Here is a 21,744-nt window from a genome sequence, read left to right on the forward strand (position 1 = left end):
AATGTTGCAATCTACCACAAATTCAACTCATTTGCGTACGTGTACGTCCCTGGCCATGGTGCAATATAGAATGTAATTAACATAATTAAATATCTTTTCGATTTGAAGACGCTTAACGTCCCCTCTTCTTCAAAAGAACGTTCTGGATAATTCATATATAGTTTTTATTATTTTTTGGTTTAATATTTAATCTGGGACATACATAGATATACTGAAAAAAAATGTGTTCTAACACTAAACAAGTTGTCACGGAGAAATGTTGTATGGAACGCATATATTCAGTTAATTGAACCTATCTTCAATTATTTGAAGATAGGTGCAATTCAATTGAAGATAGGTCCAATTATTTGTACCTATCTTTCATTATTTAAAGATAGATAAATTGAATTGAACCTATCTCTAATTGAATTAAACCTATCTCTAATTAAATTAAACCTATCTCTAATTGAATTGCACCTATCTCTAATTGAATTGCACCTATCTCTAATTGAATTGAACCTATCTCTAATTGAATTAAACCTATCTTCAAATACAACATAATCTTAATTAAATTAAACCTATCTTCAATTCAATTGGACCTATCTTTAAATCAATTGCACCTATCATTAATTCAATTGAACCTATCTTTAATTCGTCCCTTTTCCCTATTTGTTCGTAATTGAAGATAGGTTCAACTTAATTAGAGATAGGTTCAATTCAATTAGAGATAGGTACAATTCAATTAGAGATAGGTTCAATTCAGTTGAAGATATGTTCAATTATTCTTATTTAAACTTATCTTTAATAGAATTGTACCTTTTTGAGCTTCAATTGAATTGAACATATAATATCTTTAATTGAATTGTACCTATCTCTAATTGAATTGAATCTATCTCTGATTGAATTAAACCTATCTTTAATTGAATTGAACCTATCTTCAATTATTTGAAGATAGGTTCAGAGCATAAACCTAATAATTAATAATTTATACCTTAAATAATTTAGTTATGTAGTGAATCGATATTGCTCAATGAATAAAGGAAACATAAGTATCTTGCCATAATCGCATGAACTTGCTCGACAGTATAGGAGTTACCTCCCATTAAACGTTTAGAAAATTGATAATTCATTAACCAATCAGAAATCCGTTTACTTTGGCAGTGTTGCTAGATATAAACAAAAATGGCGGATACAGGTGTGTACTTCAAATTTTTAAATTGTGTTTTTCCATATTTTCAAGGATTTGACTATGCCTATGTAATATCCTTCATAATATTTGTATGCAACATGTTGTTTATTTAGATATGAAAACTAGTTCACGTATATTCAAGGCATAGAGATGCTGAATAATTTGCACAGAAATTGTGTCGACAAGAATAGACCTGACATTCCATAACGTGATTACTGTAATGAAACCTGAAATATCATCGTTATTAGATGTAGGATTAATAATCAAAATTTGATATTCTAAAATAAAATGGCAATAAATTTCAGTGCTGTATACAGAGATATTCTGATAATTTACTCTTTCAAACACGTCTCACTGATTGACAAGTATACATTGTATAAAAAGTGGTTACTGTACTTTAGAGGAGACGACAAGTTGTTTACAATGTTCAATGTGTGAATGAAGTCATAATCAATTATTTTTGGAATGCTATTTGATTTACAGATATTGCAACACCAACAAAAACTAAAAAGACTAAAAAGGCCAGACCGAAGTCTTCAAAGCCTGTCGGAGATGAGGAAGCGATTCCTCTTGGTAGGAATTCATGCAAATGCAACATTCATGATCATTTTCGCTTTAGTTCCCGGACCTCAGAACTCTAAACATCTACTAATAACTAATTTAGCACCAGACCATCCATTCTACTACCCATGTTCACCCCTAATTGCGAACCTATTTATTTAATTTAACAGGTTTTACGTCCACTATTATGGCCTTTTAAGCTTGCGGCCTTTCAGCTGACGAGCATTGCCAAATTCAATATCAGTAGTATATATATATAGTCACCCAAATGTAATCAAATTCAGTGGGAATACGGTAATAATGTAACTGGAGCGAGGCAAACCCAGTTTGTAATATACAAACTGCACCCGGCTTGCCACCTATATCGTCCGCCAATCCAGGATGTTTGGGTTTGCTTGTTGGTGTATACGTACGTGAAGGAAGACTTGACTCCAAGTAACAATTAACAATTTTATTAACTGTTACAGTAACAATAAGTAGAATACAGAATTACAAAATTGGCCCAATGTTCATGTAGCACAGTGTTTGTTTGCTATATTATATATTATATAATATATATGCAATCCATTGTGTTAATCCGCTCTCCGCATTGTTGGTGCTTAGAATCTTAATTAAAAATAATAATTAGTAAATTGAAATTTTCTTATTTTTAGCTGATATGGACACCAAATCCAAGTTTGACCAGCTCCTACAACAGGCTGTCGGCCAAGCTACAGAGTAAGTAAACATAAATAACTATCTATGGTTATCATATTAACATGGCAGATATATTTAATTATAATATTAAATATCACAAACATCTTTTTCACACTTCTCCATAACTTTTTTTCTATTAAAACTAGAATATAGTAGTCCAAACATTGCTCTATATATACCTTATCATCCTTCAGAATTGTTAAAAGGTTCATCCTGGACTAGTATTGGAAGTTAATGTTAAAACAGAAATACAATATATTCAATTTGCTTTACATTTTTTAGGGGTGCAAAGACAAAAAAGAAAAAGAAGACAAAGCAAACTGATGAATCGGTGGTATGTATGATACTATTATGTACATCAATAAAGTTAATAAAACAATGTTATACTCTCCTGAAACTGTAGCTATCCACTGAATGTTATACTGTCCTGAAACTGTAGCTGTCCGCTGTTGTTTATACTTTCTATATAATTTCTCTGCTGTTGTTTTGATGTTGTGTACCTGTATAAAAGGTTTCGGCCATATAATCCATCAAGAGAGAATTGTTAGACAAATCAGGAGTTTCACCATTGTAAGTCAATATATATCTTGCATCTTCAAAGTATTGAGTAATTTCAATTAAAAGCATGTATCCCAATTTACTAGAATATTTGAATGTGTAATATCATTTTAATGTCTAATATAAGAATATAAAAAAAGTATAGAAATTATTTTTGTATGAAAATAAGCATGTCCCTTACTGTATAGGTTGAAGTTATCACCTAAGTAACACAGCACTAGTCAGCAGGTGTTTACAGTATTGGTTTAGTATCTCTGAGTGGTTTATAGATATGGATAAATCAGGGATATTTATTGGTTGTTGACAAAGCTTTAGAGGCCAGGAGGTCAAATTACTTGGTGGTAATATTGTATGTCTGTTTACAATAAATATGCTACACAATAGGGTGATGATATTAAGGCTGTGGTATTAGAGGAAGTGAAAGCATTAGAAATGAGTTATGTAAATCCTGTTCAGGTCCTGTAGTATAGAGGGCAGTTACTAATGTCTGTTGTTGGATCATATGGTGGTTAATTCTCACTACTTTTATTACTTCATTTCACCAGAGAGTTTTGTTAATTTTTAATGCAGGTTGAAGTATGGGCAACCTTGGATTTATAAGTCTGTAATTCAGGATTCCAAAGGAAAGTCACTATTGGTTTTATAACAAAATTCAACTGACAGAATGTTTTCACTCTTACTAACAAATCTATTTTATAGCTCTTTTTCAATTTTGACAACAGGTTATACTCATACATGGGATGAGTTCCTGTTTCATGACACCAAAGTCAAGGTCAAGGTCACTATTAATGTTTATAGGAATTTGTCAACTGTTTAGATTATAATGAAAATGACTGGATACAAAGTGTATTGGGGATATACTGAATGAGTACATACTTAATGATCTGGGACCCAAGTCTATGGCCAGGATACTGTTACTAATCATAGAAAATTGTCAACCAGCTAAGCATCATTGCACTAGCTACCCCACTTTATCTATCAGGCCTTACCCAAAGGTCAGTTATGAGAAGGTCTTTATCAACTTTGTGTTTACTATTCATAGAAATATGACAAGTGACAAAACAACTTTTATGTGGATCTGGGTGTATCCTGTTCATTTTCTTGTTCAGTAAATAGTTTATTTTCTTTAGCTGGAGTCTCTAAGGAAAGGGGAAGGTCTACAGAAAGATGAGGATGCTGCTATCAAAGCTAACACCTACGATCCGGAAAATAGTCCGAAGAATGAGAAAAGTAACAAACAAAAACAGAAATTGAAGGATATGGGTAGGTATATCACCGAGAAACAATAAATCATGGCTGATGGCTTTGAACTGTCAAAATAGATAATGAAAAAATCATTTCAAACATATTTTTAGACTGATTCTTTTTCTGTTTACAGAGGGGAGAGACAATGAAGGCTTTGAAATCCTGGATGAAACAAAGAAAACTAAGAAGAAGAAAAAGAAGTATGGAATATTTAAAGTTATTTCTTCAATATTTTGAAGTTTTTGTGATAATTTTTCCCCGTTGCGACAAAGTTGGAATTTTATTTTTCAACAAGTTTTTATAAACTTCATGCACTTGTTAGATATGAGGGTTTCTGAATATGAGATGACTACATGTGTCATTTTCCAGTAGTAAATTACCTTTTGGTGTATGACATTTATAACATTACCTCCTCAATGCTTCATAATTGTCATCAAGAAAGTAAAGTGTAGTTCAGACAACAAACAGGATATACAGATATTGTAGCAGCAATGTCCTGTTTACTGTGATGTTGTTTATGTTCCTTTAGGGATGACTCTGGCTTAGCCTCACCTAAAGAAAAGTCAGTGACTATCCTAGAATTGGATCCCTCAGCACCTGTAGAGAAAAAGAAAAAGAAGAAAAAGCCTCCAGATACTGAGGAGGATGTTGTAGCTACTGAAGAGGAACCTCCTACACCCACCAAGACAAAGAAAAAGAAGAAGAAGGCAACTGATGAGGATCGTCCTATGTCACCTGAGTCAGAACCAGCTTCACCAAAGCCTGCTAAACGAAAAAAGAAAAAGAAGACAGATGGTGGTCAGGATGAAGAAGAACAGCCACTCTCTCCAGCTGAATCTGAACCTACTTCACCAAAAGCTGGAAAGAAGAAGAAAAAGAAAAAAGGACAGGAAACAGAAGAAGAAGAAGGTGCTATGTCTCCAGCTGAGACAGGCTCACCTAAACCAGAAAAGAAAAAGAAGAAAAAAGCCAAGAAGGAAACTGAAGAGGAGGAAGCAATGCTTTCACCTCCAATGAGTGATGAAGAACAAGCATCGCCCAGTAAAGGAAAGAAGAAAAAGAAAAAGAAGAAAAAGGAAGAAGGAGAGGAAGGAGAGGAAGGAGAAGAAGTTCAGGTAATATAGAACATTTACTATCAATTCAAAAACAAATAAGGCAATGATAAAAAATGTATCACATTGAACACGTTTATATTTTATCGGAGTAAACGTCCTATTTGAAGCTAAATTGTATTATGGTGAAGTATAGCATAGTAATATAAGGAAAATAAAAGCTTAGACTACTGTAGGATAATGTCTGAGGTAGAATGAATATTGGCCATTAGGTTGAGTGTATGTACACATTGGGTATCTTATTGAATGTTAAAGGATGCTGAGGGAGAGGATGCAGATGATGAGGAAACACAGGTGAAGGAAGTCAAGAGAGTGAAGAAGAAGGCACCTGGTAGGTTTTGAATACTAGCACTTTTAAAACTTCATATCGATATAGATTGATGTTACATTTTTTGTGATAGTTTTTTTCATCGGAGTGTGATGATGTAATGGATAACATATTAACTTGTCAATGACATAATTCTATTCACACTTTTTGTCATCACTGTAGCACCTTCTTTTTTAATAGAATTTGATAAAATTTCACACAATATTGAGTATGAGAACACCTTGAATTAATTCATATTTCAGGTGCCATATGGTTACTTTTGATTTCTATAGGAAATCTTATCACTAGAATTTTCATTCCTAGACATCTTTTTATTGCAGATTATACAATGCAATTTTCTGTAACTGAATGTTGTGTTTGTGAGTGGATTTGTATTATTTGGGGTAACCACATTTTTCTTTGGATATTGAAGGAAAATAGTTTACCAGACATAGAATCATTTAAACTGTGATCAGGGGAGGTTTATCTAGTGAGACAAAATGTTAGTCATAATTATGTATACTATCTAGTGAGACAAATGTTAGTCATAATTATGTATACTATCCATTGTAATGGGATACAGATGCTGAAATATTGTCTGACATTTTTTACTTATCAAGCTGTGATAGAAGAGACAGAGGAGCAGCGTTTGGGGAGAGAGGCGATAGAGGACGAAGGTCAGATACTGGCCGTCACAGTTCACCGAACAGACAAGCTTAAAAATGACTTCCACATCTTACATCCCATGGTGCGTGTTCACATTGTTAATGAGGAGACTGGGCAGAACCTCACCAAACAAAAGAAGTAAGTCCTCTCTCTTTTCTCATTAGGTTGTGTCTAGTCAAAATGTATCTGTGATTGTGTTAGTGTACATTAAAGTAGTGTTTTATGATTTTCAATGCAAATACTTAAGTTGTCTCGTGTATCAGCTACACTATTATGATTTCAATGATTTAGTGATTCAATTTTTTTGCATGTTTACAGGGACCGAGCAGTGTCTGCTTATTTTGAAACGCAGAACGAAAATATCACCCAAATCGTGCCAATTATGACTCAGCCTTTTGACTTCAAACAAAAAAAGTAAGATGGATATGCATTGATGAACTCCATATAAGCCGAACTTTCTCATTATAAACTCCATATCAACTGAACACTCTCGTGATAAACTCTATATCAGTTGAATACTCTCATGATAAAATCCACATCAGCTCAACACTTGTGATAAACTCCATACTAGCTGAAAACTTGTGATAAAGTCAATATCAGCTGAGCACTCATGATAAACTCCACATCAGCTGAACACTCTTGTGATAAACTCCAATCAGCCGAACATTTGTGTGATAAGCTCTATTTCATTTGAACACTTTCAATTCGTAAAACTTTATTTTAATTTTTTACAGATCTGTGCTTCCAGTTTGGGAAGAATTGCTGGTCTTCAATGAAAACTTCAATTATTTTATCCAGGACTACCCCAAAGTCATAATATTTTTTGAGGTAGGTAATATTGGAAACCCTCTAAACAAATACTATGATTCTTTACTCTGATGTCATAGTCCATTAATAATTCTGTAGTGCTCTATCGTATCGTTAGCATTGTTGTTTTTTGTATCACAGCACTTGTTTCAAGGTCATTATAATTTCTTTATATTGTATAATAAGTGTCAAAGTGTTGATAACAGAGAAATGAGAGATTACTTGGTTGTAAGCAGGTTCCTTTACAATTGTAGTAGATTATTTCAGTTACCACAGGTTGTGTTTGTAGAATATTGCTTTTGACCTTATACAATTGTGTTTCCCTAGCTATTGGACTTTGTGAGCATGAGCACGGCAAGTCGACAGTACGAACAGAGTAAAAGTGAGGGTGGCTGGCATAGAATTGCCTGGGCTTTTCTCAAGGTATAAAAATGTCTATCAACAGTTATTGTTGGTGTATCAGCCATCAGTGATATATAACCATTTTGTTTTAATTATTAAAATATTAGTAATGAAGACTTTCATATATGGCCAGAATACCATTATGATAATAGTTCAAAATGAAGTTTGACATTAAAATGAAGATTTTCAAAATTGTTTAGTTGATTAGGACTTATAAATTCTATTTTAAATCTGTTTGGAGATATAAAATGAAAATATCATTTGCTAGTCGTTAATTGCTCACTTGTATAACAGATGTACTGTAAAATCCTGCTTCACATGACAATAAATGTAGTATGTTGTTTAGACTGCTGACTTTTAAAATGTTTTATACAATCTAACAAATATTCTACTTTATCCTCCTTCCTGATTAGTTGAAAGGCGTCAACAACAAACTGAATGCAGGCTCCAAGGTTCGCCTCCAATTGTTTGAGCCTGTGTACAAATTCCGGGCTAAGCCTGGCCAAGTGGAGGTAAATTGTTTAGTTTGTATGTCCCTGTCATTGGAGGCATCATTGAGTATGAGCTTTTCTGATTCGTTCATGTGTCTTTATGTGTGTCTTTATGTGTGTCTGTACATGTGTCTGTACATGTGTCTATACATGTGCCTGTACATGTGTCTGTACATGTGTCTGTACATGTGTCTATACATGTGTTTGTACATATGTCTGTACGTGTATCTGTACATGTGTCTGTACATGTGTCTGTACATGTGTCTGTACCTGTGTTTGTACATGTGTCTGTACGTGTGTCTTTATGTATGTCTGTACATGTGTCTGTACATGTATCTGTACATATGTACATGTGTCTGTACATGTGTCTGTACATATGTACATGTGTCTGTACATGTGTCTATACATGTGTCTGTACATGTGTCTGTACATGTGTCTGTATGTGTGTCTATACATGTGTCTGTACATGAGTCTATACGTGTGTCTGTACATGTGTACATGTGTCTGTACATGTGTCTGTACGTGTGTCTGTACATGTGTCTGTACATGTGTCTGTACGTGTGTCTGTACATGTGTACATGTGTCTGTACATGTGTACATGTGTCTGTACGTGTGTCTGTACGTGTGTCTGTACGTGTGTCTGTACATGTGTCTGTACATGTGTCTGTACGTGTGTCTGTACATGTGTACATGTGTCTGTACATGTGTACATGTGTCTGTACATGTGTACATGTGTCTATACGTGTGTCTGTACGTGTGTCTGTACATGTGTCTGTACATGTGTCTGTACGTGTGTCTGTACATGTATCTATACATGTGTCTGTACATGTGTCTATACATGTGTCTGTACATGTGTCTATACATGTGTCTGTACGTGTGTCTGTACGTGTGTCTGTACATGTGTCTGTACATGTGTACATGTGTCTGTACATGTGTCTACGTGTGTACATGTGTCTGTATGTGTGTCTATACATGTGTACATGTTTCTGTACATATGTACATGTGTCTGTACATGTGTCTGTACATGTGTCTGTACGTGTGTCTGTACATGTATCTATACATGTGTCTGTACATGTGTCTATACGTGTGTCTGTACATGTGTCTGTACATGTGTCTGTACATGTGTCTGTACCTGTGTTTGTACATGTGTTTGTACATGAGTCTATACGTGTGTCTGTACATGTGTACATGTGTCTGTACATGTGTTTGTACATGTGTCTGTACATGTGTCTGTACATGTGTCTATACATGTGTCTGTACATGTGTCTGTACATGTGTGCTAACAGAATAAATGTACCTCAACAGATGTAACACTAGATATTCCTTACCTAAGTTTGGGAACTTGGAGGTTTCTTGGAGATATATGATTATGGCTCAGTGAACATCAGCTTCCATATCTATGCCATTTTCGTCATGGCTGCGCTGAAGTCGTGAAGCAAGAGTGTTACTTTTCCAGGCATGATAGTGACATCATTATTGTCAAAAAAATCTTCAAAGTTTTATGTTTATATACATTGTTCACTACAGAAAGTTTAAGTCCATCTTTAACCAAACTTGGTGTATAGTTGGTGACATAGTGGAAATCTCAATACACCCTTCATTTACAGCATTATATATACTTGTATATATATATCTTCCATAGTCTCTGGAAGTTAAGGCTGCTGCGAGTCCGGACTGTAAAGTTTTGTGTTCAACACAGTTTCTCAAAAAGCATCTATGTTTTTCCAACCAAACCTGGAATGTTTTGTAGTTTGGACATCTCAACAAACTCTACAGATTACATGAATATTGTTGAATCTTTTACCAAAAAAAATTAGATTTTGGGAAATGATTTAAAAGTCATAACAGTTTCTCTAATAGAATTGCAAATTTGTTTATAATCAAATTTGAATAAATTGTAGAAGGTATAGGATGAATTTTCTCCTCTCTTTCCATATTTATGTGAATTTTGAGAATTAGTGATTTTGCAAAATTTTATATTTGTATTGCAATGCAGCATTATTACACCTGTCTGTAACATGAACAGGTTGCTTCCATACTACCATGTGAAGGTTTATTTGGTTCTTTTAGGGAAAAAACTGTCGTGAATAATGAAGTTAATTTGCTTTAAGCTTACTATGCTGAAAAAGTGGGACAGACAAAATAGTTAATTGCCATTAATTCTTGTCTAACTACAGGGTTTTTTTACGGACAGGAATGTATGGATAATCATTCTCACTACAATTTGGCCTCTTTGTATAATGTATTTGTTTTCTACTAGTTGTGGCAGTGGTGGCAGACTCAGGGCCGACGTCCATATCCTTCTACTCTTTATGTGACCCTGAAGGGCATCACACCACCTGATGTCGTGGAACCAGCCATGCGGTCCATGTTCGCCACTCAAAAGGTAACTGATAAAGTAGACTGCCTATCCATTCAATGCTGTATTCATCTGTGGTTAATAGTTAACAATAATTGCAAAAAAAAACCACCTGATATTTGTATTATGTGCATACATTCCATACTTTTTGGAGACCCAACAAGGGAGATCGGTGACTATTTTAAGGGAGTTTTGCCTAAAATTAGGGAGATTTGTGTGTGACATGAATATGAACATTTTTTTCTCAATTTTAGAGCAAGGAATTCATTTTGAAAGCTTTAAAATAAAGAATATTGATGTTTTTGATGATGTAAATCATAATATTTGAAAAATTGCAATAAGAATACATTCTAATAATATAAAATTATCATTATTATTATTTTTTAATGTAACACATCACGTCAGGTGGTATGGCATGTATGTATGTGACAGAGGGTTAACTTATCGTTGAATTGTGTGACAGATTGTTAAGTGACTGTTACATTGTTTGACAGAGGGTTAACTTATTGTTGAATTGTGTGACATATTGTTAACTGACTGTTATATTATGTGACGGAGGGTTAACTTATTGTTGAATTGTGTGACAGAGGGTTAACTTATTGTTACATTGTGTGACAGAGGGTTAACTTATTGTTACATTGTGTGACAGAGGGTTAACTGACTGTTACATTGTGTGACAGAGGGTTAAATGACTGTTATATTATGTGACAGAGGGTTAACTGATTGTTACATTGTGTGACAGAGGGTTAACTTATTGTTGAATTGTGTGACGGAGGGTTAACTGACTGTTACATTGTGTGACGGAGGGTTAACTTATTGTTACATTGTGTGACAGGGGGTTAACTTATTGTTACATTGTGTGACGGAGGGTTAACTGACTGTTAAATTGTGTGACAGAGGGTTAACTTATTGTTACATTGTGTGACGGAGGGTTAACTGACTATTAAATTGTGTGACAGAGGGTTAACTTATTGTTGAATTGTGTGACGGAGGGTTGACTGACTGCTACATTATGTGACGGAGGGTTAACTTATTGTTGAATTGTGTGACAGAGGGTTAACTGACTGCTACATTATGTGACAGAGGGTTAACTTATTGTTAAATTGTGTGACAGAGGGTTAACTTATTGTTAAATTGTGTGACAGGGTTAACTTATTGTTGAATTGTGTGACAGAGGGTTAACTTATTGTTGAATTGTGTGACAGAGGGTTAACTTATTGTTACATTGTGTGAGAGGGGGTTAACTTATTGTTACATTGTGTGACGGAGGGTTAACTGACTGTTAAATTGTGTGACAGAGGGTTAACTTATTGTTACATTGTGTGACGGAGGGTTAACTGACTATTAAATTGTGTGACAGAGGGTTAACTTATTGTTGAATTGTGTGACGGAGGGTTGACTGACTGCTACATTATGTGACGGAGGGTTAACTTATTGTTGAATTGTGTGACAGAGGGTTAACTGACTGCTACATTATGTGACAGAGGGTTAACTTATTGTTAAATTGTGTGACAGAGGGTTAACTGACTGTTACATTGTGTGACAGAGGGTTAACTTATTGTTGAATTGTGTGACAGAGGATTGACTGACTGCTACATTATGTGATGGAGGGTTAACTTATTGTTGAATTGTGTGACAGAGGGTTGACTGACTGCTACATTATGTGACGGAGGGTTAACTTATTGTTAAATTGTGTGACAGAGGGTTAACTGTTGTATATTTTTTACTTTGTATAGAAGTGACATAAAACATGGCATACTCAAAAATTATTGGCTTTAACTCATGTTCTGCAATCATCTTGTGATGTAGGAAGTGGGAAGCAAGACATACGCAGATCTTAAGAAGAGTACTAACTGGTCCGATGCTAGGTAAGTCCATGTTTACTTTGTTGTTAGAGACCCGTACAGTGTATATTATATATATATACAGAAATCTATCTTACTGTTATATGTTCTAGGGGTAGTTATCCAAGAGTTAGTGTTTAACTGTCCATCAGGCAATCTGTCCACACTTTCATTTTCAGAGGTTATTTCAGAATCCAGAGTCTAAAATTCCTGAAATTTCACATGATTATACACAATAAGAAGAGTGATTTAATTTAATTTCAATGTCACAGTTATTGTTTTAAAAAACAAATGTGATCAGGATATTTACTGGGGTATTGGAAAAATATGCACACATACAGCTCTTGCTGACCGGTTATTGTTCTACTCACACAAAAATTTGTCTGATTTTTTTTTTTTTATAATTTTCAGTGTTATTTTTATGACTTCTGATAGTTACACATGGATTTAGATCTTTTTATTTTGTATTCCATTTTTGTGTGTACCATAAGACAACTGGTTGAGGTAAAAGCTTGAATTCCATTTTTGTGTGTACCATAAGACAATATGGTCGAGGTAAAAGCTTGAATTCCATTTTTGTGTGTACCATAAGACAATATGGTCGAGGTAAAAGCTTGAATTCCATTTTTGTGTGTACCATAAGACAATATGGTCAAGGTAAAAGCTTGAATTACAATTTCTCACTATCACTGCACTGTTGATGGTATATGCTGAATGTACTCTGCTTTTTATTTCCTCAGGAGAAAGAGGTAGGTTTTCATCCTACATGTGATTATGACATGTTCCTTTCCCTGCATATATAATCATTTCAGACTTTTGTAGTGGAATGTTGCTAGTGCTAGACCTCAGAGAATAGCCATATTATTGATCAGTTTTTCCTGTTGAAGTTAAAAATGATACTGATAGGCACCAAAGTGTGAATCCCATTTTGTGTCTCACAGGTAACAAAAACCAATACCAAGTTAACCTTTTTAACGTTTTTTTTCACCAGTGAAGATTTGAAATGTCACACTTGAGCACATTCCTGACTGCCATCCCTAAATAAACTGTGATATAGTTTACCACCGGTATATACTGTAAATGTCTTTATTGTTGTACTATGTTCATCTTAATTTTTACGAGTCATCATACACCATGCATTATATCAGAAGAAATTATAGTCTGACATCAGACTGGTTAAATTACATGTATTACTGCCAAAGAAACATTATCCTTTTTGCGGTGGTGTAAAGGATTTCCCTTTTTTCCTGACAGCTGATGCTGCTGAATTATAATTGCACTACTTGCTGTAGGTATTGTCCATGCTCCAATTCTTCATTGCGCTAATCTATTTAAATTTGGCTGTTTGCTAAAGTTTGATTGAGTATGTTTACAGTATAATGATTTGGATTGAGTAAAACTTTCAGTATATTTTAAGTCCAGCATACCATCTTTGTCAGTACCCAGTAAACTATTAATACAACAAACTAGATAGTTTCAGTAAAACAACACAAATTTCATGCTCACAAAAATAAAGACATTTACAGTAAAACAAATTTAGTGAATTCAACTCCAGAGCTCTTTTCTACTACATGTACTTGCTATTTTTTTATGATAGTGCCTTTCTTGTCTATCAACCTTTAACGATAATATAACAACTATAATATTGTTCATTTTAATTATCATATGACAGTACGTGTACAGGTTTATCATTTTAATGTCAATTCTTCTGTTTAGTGTTATATATTATATGACAGTACATGTATATGATTTAATGCCAATTCTTGTGTTTAGAAACTGTAGACTGGTGTTAGAGAATATTGTAGTGACAGGTAGTTTGTTACTGAATCATAAAGTACATAGATACAGTGTTGATGCTGTTGTTACTATTGCTGACAGTTTGTTTCTATGTAGAAGTTATATAGACCTATTACTGTATGGTATTACAAATGATGACACATTTCTATGTAGAAGTTATGTAGACCTATTACTGTATGGTATTACAAATGATGACACATTTCTATGTAGAAGTTATATAGACCTATTACTGTATGGTATTACAAGTGATGACACATTTCTATGTAGAAGTTATATAGACCTATTACTGTATGGTATTACAAATGATCACACATTTCTATGTAGAAGTTATATAGACCTATTATAATTACTGTATGGTATTACAAATGATGACACATTTCTATGTAGAAGTTATATAGACCTATTACTTTATGGTATTACAAATGATCACCCAACAAAACACAGCTGCTATCTTGATATTTTATTACTACTTGCTTTCAGAAAAAAACTATTTATTAAACATTTTTTATAAATGTTTAGTTTTCAAGCTCATTTTAGTTAGTTTTTTTTAGCAATTCCTAAATAGCTTTCTACTGGAGTGACACCAAAACATAGTAGGCTATAGCTAGGTACACTGTTGGAATCTTTAAATCAGATGTTTTAATACTATCTCAACATACACTTTTTCTCTCAAATACAGGTAGCACTGATTAGTAAATCTGTCTGTTTGTGTCCATCCGTCTGTCCACAAATTCTACTTCTGGCTATAATTTACGCATTTATAGACCGATTTACATGAAACATGGTCAAGATTTTAAATTCACAAAAATGTACTCTCAAGTAAAACGTCCCAAGTCAAATGTCAAGGTCATCAGGTTTAAAGGCCAAATTTTGCAACTTCTCACTGATGAACATTTTGTTATGACATGATGAACCAAAGCTATTCAGAATTAAACAAGAGGTATACTGACCAAAGGTCAAGGTTATTTAGTCAGAGATCACAATCACTGAGCTAAAAGTCAAGGTCAAATTTTGTAGATTTTCACTAATGGCTGTGACACTATGTAGAATTGTTGCTTGGATTTTAACAAGGGATCAACTGATCAAATGTCAAGGTCACATGGTCAAAGGTCTACCTTACAGGGTCAAAGGTCAAGGACATCTTTGTATTGTATTGAACACTTAATATCAAGGTCACTGGGTCAAAGATCAAAGTCATGTTTTATCTTTTTACTGATGAACATTTTTGTTATGACACTATGAAACCATGTTGGTTGGATTTTAACAGGAGTGAACTGATGACAGGTCAAGGTCACCAGGAGCAAATGTCAAGGTCAAGTTTTGTATTTTTTCATTGACAAACATTTTGTTATGACATGATGAAGGAAAGATGTTCATAATTAAACAAGAAATCAACTGGCCAAAGGTCAAGGTCACAGGGACAAGAGTTTCAAGGTCAAGGTCAATCAAAGGTCAAAGTCACTGGGTTAAAAGCCAGATTTGTATCTTTTCCCTGATGAGCTTTTATTATGACACTTTTGAAGCAATGTTGGTCAGACTTAAACAAAGAGTCAACTGACCAAATGTTAAGGTCTCTTAATCAAGGGTCATGACAAAGTTTTGCATCCTTTCATTGATGAACATTAGTCAGAAATAAGAAATGAATCAACTAATTTGATATTAAGGTAATTTAGTCAATGTCTTGGTCAGATTTTGTATCTTTTAGTGATGGTCAGAAATAAACGAGTAAACTGACCAAAGGTCAAGGTCATGGGTCTGAATGGTCAAGGTCAGTGTCAGGTTTAGTATTTTTCACTAATGAACATTTTATTTTGTAATGCCACTTTGAGGCTAAATAGTCTGTGTTAAGGATAAGTCAACTGACCAAAGATCTAGCTTTACGGCAAAGGTCTTCTTTATAACTATGGGGGATATAACGATGTCAATTTCTTTTTCTTAAAGGCTTGAAGTCGTGATGTAGAGCTCTGTTTAAGATAGTGACATACTAGTAATATAGATTTTAAGGTATATCATGTTGTAAAAAGTGTATACTTTTTGTGTTTTCCAAATTTGAGTTCTCCAACCTTTTTTTACTAGAATAAACAGAGAATTTGGCTGGGACTGACGAAGTAAGAGTTAAGCGGGGTATTCAAGTTTTCCCAGTTAGAGTTTAACAAATTCTACTGTATATTGTTTTTGTATGGCTATCATGTTATAAAAAGTGTAGATTTGTATCTTTGTATGGTATCATGTTATAAAAAGTGTAGATTTGTATCTTTGTATGGTATCATGTTATAAAAAGTGTAGATTTTTGACAGTGTATCATGTTATTAAAAGTGTAGATTTTTCTTTGTATGGTATTATGTTATAAAAAGTGTAGATTTTTGACAGTGTATCATGTTATAAAAAGTGTAGATTTTTGACAGTGTATCATGTTAAAAAATGTGTAGATTTTTGACAGTGTATCATGTTATAAAAAGTGTAGATTTTTGACAGTGTATCATGTTATAAAAAGTGTAGATTTGTATCTTTGTATGGTATTATTTTATAAAAAATGTAGATTTTTGACAGTGTATCATGTTATAAAAAGTGTAGATTTTTGACAGTGTATCATGTTAAAAAATGTGTAGATTTTTGACAGTGTATCATGTTATAAAAAGTGTAGATTTTTGACAGTGTATCATGTTATAAAAAGTGTAGATTTGTATCTTTGTATGGTATTATTTTATAAAAAATGTAGATTTTTGACAGTGTATCATGTTATAAAAAGTGTAGATTTGTATCTTTGTATGGTATTATGTTATAAAAAGTGTAGATTTTTGACAGTGTATCATGTTATATAAAGTGTAGATTTTTGACAGTGTATCGTGTTATAAAAAGTGTAGATTTTTGACAGTGTATCATGTTATATAAAGTGTAAATTTTTGACAGTGTATCATGTTATATAAAGTGTAGATTCCTATCTTTGTATGATATCATGAAGAGGTGTTACCTTGAACATGCATGTTGTTCCTATTGTTTATCTGTATGCATGAAGCATGATGCTTTATAATTATGGAGCAGTAAAACCTCAATGATCATGTATCATATTCAATATACATCAAATATCTGAGCAAGAACTGTTAGATCATGAAAATCATGAAAGTCAGGAATACTACTGCATGAGCTAGTCCTAGGCTATAGATGCGCCCCATAATCTGGCCTTAGGCCATGTGACCTATAAATCTGGCCTAAGGTGATGTGACCTATAAATTTGGCCTTAGGCCATGTGACCTATAAATATGGCCTTAGGCCATGTGACCTATAAATCTGGCCTTAGGCCATATGACCTATAAATCTGGCCTTAGGCCATATGACCTATAAATCTGGCCTTAGGCCATGTGACCTATAAATCTGGCCTAAGGCCATGTGACCTATAAATCTGGCCTTAGGCCATGTGACCTATAAATATGGCCTTAGGCCATGTGACCTATAAATATGGCCTTAGGCCATGTGACCTATAAATCTGGCCTTAGGCCATATGACCTATAAATCTGGCCTAAGGCCATATGACCAATAAATCTGGCCTTAGGCCATGTGACCTATAAATATGGCCTTAGGCCATGTGACCTATAAATATGGCCTTAGGCCATGTGACCTATAAATCTGGCCTAAGGCCATATGACCAATAAATCTGGCCTTAGGCCATGTGACCTATAAATCTGGCCTTAGGCCATGTGACCTATAAATCTGGCCTTAGGCCATGTGACCTATAAATCTGGCCTAAGGTCATGTGACCTATAAATCTGGCCTTAGGCCATGTGACCTATAAATCTGGCCTAAGGCCATGTGACCTATAAATCTAAAATTGACATCTTTAGTGTTCCATTTTCTTTACACATATATACGTAATGAGTAACCTTTAAAGAGATTTTGTTCCTAGGGAAGAGTGTTGCTTAGGTTAAGCCATAAATTCAACAATGTTATCTTTTTTTCAAGTTTGGGCGATATCAATAAAGAAGTCATGCCTATTGAAATGATTTTAATATATACAGTTAGTAATACAATCACTACACAATTAAAATTTTAATATTTTGTTGAGAATTAGTGAATTTGTGTAAATATAAGATTTTAATAATGATGTTGTTTTCCTAGAGACAACCCTTTTAGAATGTACTTTAAAATCATTTGTATTAATAATTAAATGGAATCATGGATTCATGGAGAACATAGGCAAAAATGGCAAGGTACTTGTAATTGATATGAAAATGTTTTTTTTTAATTATAAACAGAGAAATAGAAAAAAGGACACTTTCATCATGGACAAGGTTGGTTGGACAGATGTGTCGAATCCCGAACAGGATGAAGTTAACACTACAGGCTGGTAGGAAGGGATGTTATGTGGTGAAATTCTCACATGATGGAAGGTTAGTATAGAGGTGATTGTACCTTTATGTCTGTCAGAAATCCTGATATAAAAATGTAATACCAAATTGATTGAATTATAGAGTTGGGTGCTGTTCCCTTTCTGTATTTTGTTTTTGTCTATTCTGGCTTTTCCCTTCTGGTTTCCCACACTTTCCACTCCCCTAGAAGAACAAATCAACTGTGTGATGAAGGCTGATATTCATGATTTAGGATATTCTGTATCTGTTACTAAACTCATACATAAAAGGACTGTTCACCTTATATGTTTTGTACACTAATTCAGAGTGGTAAGTACTATATACCGAGGTTTACAGTAGACTGAACACTGTACATGTACTCTAATTCAGTGTGGTAAGTACTATATACCGAGGTTTACAGTAGACTGAACACTGTACATGTACTCTAATTCAGTGTGGTAAGTACTATATACCGAGGTTTACAGTCAACTGAACACTGTACATGTACACTAATTCAGTGTGGTAGGTACTATATACCGAGGTTTACAGTAGACTGAACACTGTACGTGTACTCTAATTCAGTGTGGTAAGTACTATATTCCGAGGTTTACAGTCAACTGAACACTGTACATGGACTCTAATTCAGTGTGGTAAGTACTATTCACCGAGGTTTAATTCAGTGTGGTAAGTACTATATACCAAGGTTTACAGTAGACTGAACACTGTACGTGTACTCTAATTCAGTGTGGTAAGTACTATATACCGAGGTTTACAGTAAACTGAACACTGTATATGTACTCTAATTCAGAGTGGTAGGTACTATATACCGAGGTTTACAGTCAACTGAACACTCTACATGGACTCTAATTCAGTGTGGTAAGTACTATTCACCGAGGTTTACAGTCAACTGAACACTGTATATGTACTCTAATTCAGTGTGGTAAGTACTATATACCGAGGTTTACAGTCAACTGAACACTGTACATGTACTCTAATTCAGTGTGGAAAGTACTATATACCGAGGTTTACAGTCAACTGAACACTGTACATGTACACTAATTCAGTGTGGTAAGTACTATATACCGAGGTTTACAGTAGACTGAACACTGTATATGGACTCTAATTCAGTGTGGTAAGTACTATATACCGAGGTTTACAGTAAACTGAACACTGTACATGTACACTAATTCAGTGTGGTAAGTACTATATACCAAGGTTTACAGTAAACTGAACACTGTACATGTACTCTAATTCAGTGTGGTAAGTACTATATACCGAGGTTTACAGTCAACTGAACACTGTACATGTACTCTAATTCAGTGTGGTAAGTACTATATACCGAGGTTTACAGTTAACTCACAAGTACCTAACAAGTATTTATGTGGTTAGTATATCATAAGATAATACTTCAAGGTTTCTTTCAGGACAAATTCTGAATGTTTACGTCTTTACATTATGATAGACTTTGTATGTTTTTTTGTATTTCAGAAGTTTAGCATGTGCTTGTCATGACAGGGAGAACTATCCAATTCTAGTCTATGAGGTTTGTATACTTTTACTGGTGATTAATTTCAATTGGAAAACATCAGAGCATCTATTACCTGGTAGTGACATAAACAAAAAGTAAACCTTAAACTGAATGTTTCTATACTGGGTAGTTAGATGTATATGTCTGAAAGCCACAAACATGGTTTAAAACAAATACATGTATTGGATGTTATAGCCCCCATCTTAATTATCATTTCAGATCCCATCTGGTCAGCTACTCGGCAAGTTTAGGGGTCATTTTGGCATTGTTTATGACCTTTCTTGGTCTAAGAAGGATGACTACATATGTTCGGCATCATCAGATGGTACTGTCAGGTGGGTAGTGTAATTAGATGATTATTTAAAAGGTGATACACGTCAGGTGACATACAACAGGTTACACAAGGCAGGTGACATACAACAGGTGACACACGACAGGTGACATACTACAGGTGACACACGACAGGTGACGTACAACAGGTGACACACGACAGGTGACATACTACAGGTGACACACATTAGGTGACATACTACAGGTGATACACGACAGGTGACATACAACAGGTGACACACGACAGGTGACATACAACAGGTGACACACGACAGGTGACGTACTACAGGTGACACACGACAGGTGACGTACAACAGGTGACACGCGTCAGGTGACATACAACAGGTAACACACGACAGGTGACATACAACAGGTGACATACAACAGGTTACACACATCAGGTGACATACAACAGGTGACATGTCAGGTGACATACAACAGGTGACACACGACAGGTGACATACAATAGGTGACACACATTAGGTGACATACTACAGGTAACACACATCAGGTGACGTACAACAGGTGACACGCGTCAGGTGACATACAACAGGTGACACACGACAGGTGACATACAACAGGTGACACACATTAGGTGACATACAACAGGTGACATACAACAGGTGACACACATCAGGTGACATACAACAGGTGACGCACGTCAGGTGACATACAACAGGTGACACATGGCAGGTGACACATGTCAGGTGACATAAAACAGGTGACACACGTCAGGTGACATACAACAGGTGACACACGTCAGGTGACACACGTCAGGTGACACACGTCAGGTGACATACAACAGGTGACACACGTCAGGTGACATACAACAGGTGACATACAACAGGTGACATACTACCATTTTTGGTTATGATAGCATTAATAGGTCCTTCATTTGTGGACATCAGACTGGTGTAGTACTATACTCAAAATATAAGCAACAATAGAATTTTTTAAAAGACGACAGGCGCCATGGATCAAGGAACAAGTGAGAGAAAGAAGGGAGACAACTTCTTAATATTTATATGTTTTTAAAGGGGGAGTTATCTCCCTTCAACCAAAATGGTTATTATTCTAACACAAGTGTAGATGTGATTAGCTGACATTAACTCCTGTCTTTGTGTAAAATAAGTGTGTCTGTGTGAGCATACTTACAAGGTTGGTACAGTTTCTCTGTATACCTAGCTTTGTATGGACCAAATAAAATTTCTATCTGTGTTAATTAGGGCTTTGGATCAATTCTAGAACAATTTTTGAAAAAGAAACACATCATCAAAAACATTTTCTCATGCTATTTTTAATCTAGTTTCAACTGACTTGGAATAAAAGGTCAAAGTTACAGTAATAGCAAATTTTGAAATATTTTTGAGTAAATTTTTTTCCTATGAGCATAAAAAGCACATGATTATTTGATGTGACTTTAAACAAACATTGAAGAGATGGTCATAAGGAATAGCATGGATAAAAGTTTTCAGTGTTGATACTGAATTTATTATTTTGGAAATATATTCCCACTTATATGTCCATGTA

General features: G+C 34.5%; 1 protein-coding gene across 3 annotated transcripts in view; it reads left to right on the forward strand.

The window, feature by feature from the left end:
* The first annotated feature begins 1,121 nt into the window (after positions 1 to 1,121).
* Positions 1,122 to 21,744, forward strand: part of LOC117325171 (jouberin-like) — a 68,921-nt gene continuing 48,298 nt past the window's right edge. For 2 of the 3 annotated variants that reach the window (XM_033881158.1, XM_033881160.1), the window contains exons 1-19: positions 1,122 to 1,174; positions 1,652 to 1,741; positions 2,383 to 2,446; positions 2,708 to 2,759; positions 4,114 to 4,246; positions 4,362 to 4,428; positions 4,758 to 5,343; positions 5,596 to 5,671; positions 6,268 to 6,451; positions 6,632 to 6,727; positions 7,048 to 7,141; positions 7,448 to 7,543; positions 7,936 to 8,034; positions 10,274 to 10,399; positions 12,182 to 12,240; positions 12,957 to 12,965; positions 18,264 to 18,398; positions 19,845 to 19,899; positions 20,104 to 20,219. In XM_033881158.1, the coding sequence (XP_033737049.1) occupies positions 1,162 to 1,174; positions 1,652 to 1,741; positions 2,383 to 2,446; positions 2,708 to 2,759; positions 4,114 to 4,246; positions 4,362 to 4,428; positions 4,758 to 5,343; positions 5,596 to 5,671; positions 6,268 to 6,451; positions 6,632 to 6,727; positions 7,048 to 7,141; positions 7,448 to 7,543; positions 7,936 to 8,034; positions 10,274 to 10,399; positions 12,182 to 12,240; positions 12,957 to 12,965; positions 18,264 to 18,398; positions 19,845 to 19,899; positions 20,104 to 20,219 (2,150 nt within the window). In that variant the 5' untranslated portion in view covers positions 1,122 to 1,161. The remainder of the gene's footprint in view (positions 1,175 to 1,651; positions 1,742 to 2,382; positions 2,447 to 2,707; positions 2,760 to 4,113; positions 4,247 to 4,361; positions 4,429 to 4,757; positions 5,344 to 5,595; positions 5,672 to 6,267; positions 6,452 to 6,631; positions 6,728 to 7,047; positions 7,142 to 7,447; positions 7,544 to 7,935; positions 8,035 to 10,273; positions 10,400 to 12,181; positions 12,241 to 12,956; positions 12,966 to 18,263; positions 18,399 to 19,844; positions 19,900 to 20,103; positions 20,220 to 21,744) is intronic. The other variant, XM_033881161.1, reaches the window with a different exon arrangement.

The sequence above is a fragment of the Pecten maximus genome, chromosome 4, assembly GCF_902652985.1.
Source record: "Pecten maximus chromosome 4, xPecMax1.1, whole genome shotgun sequence".
NCBI classification, from domain to species: domain Eukaryota; kingdom Metazoa; phylum Mollusca; class Bivalvia; order Pectinida; family Pectinidae; genus Pecten; species Pecten maximus.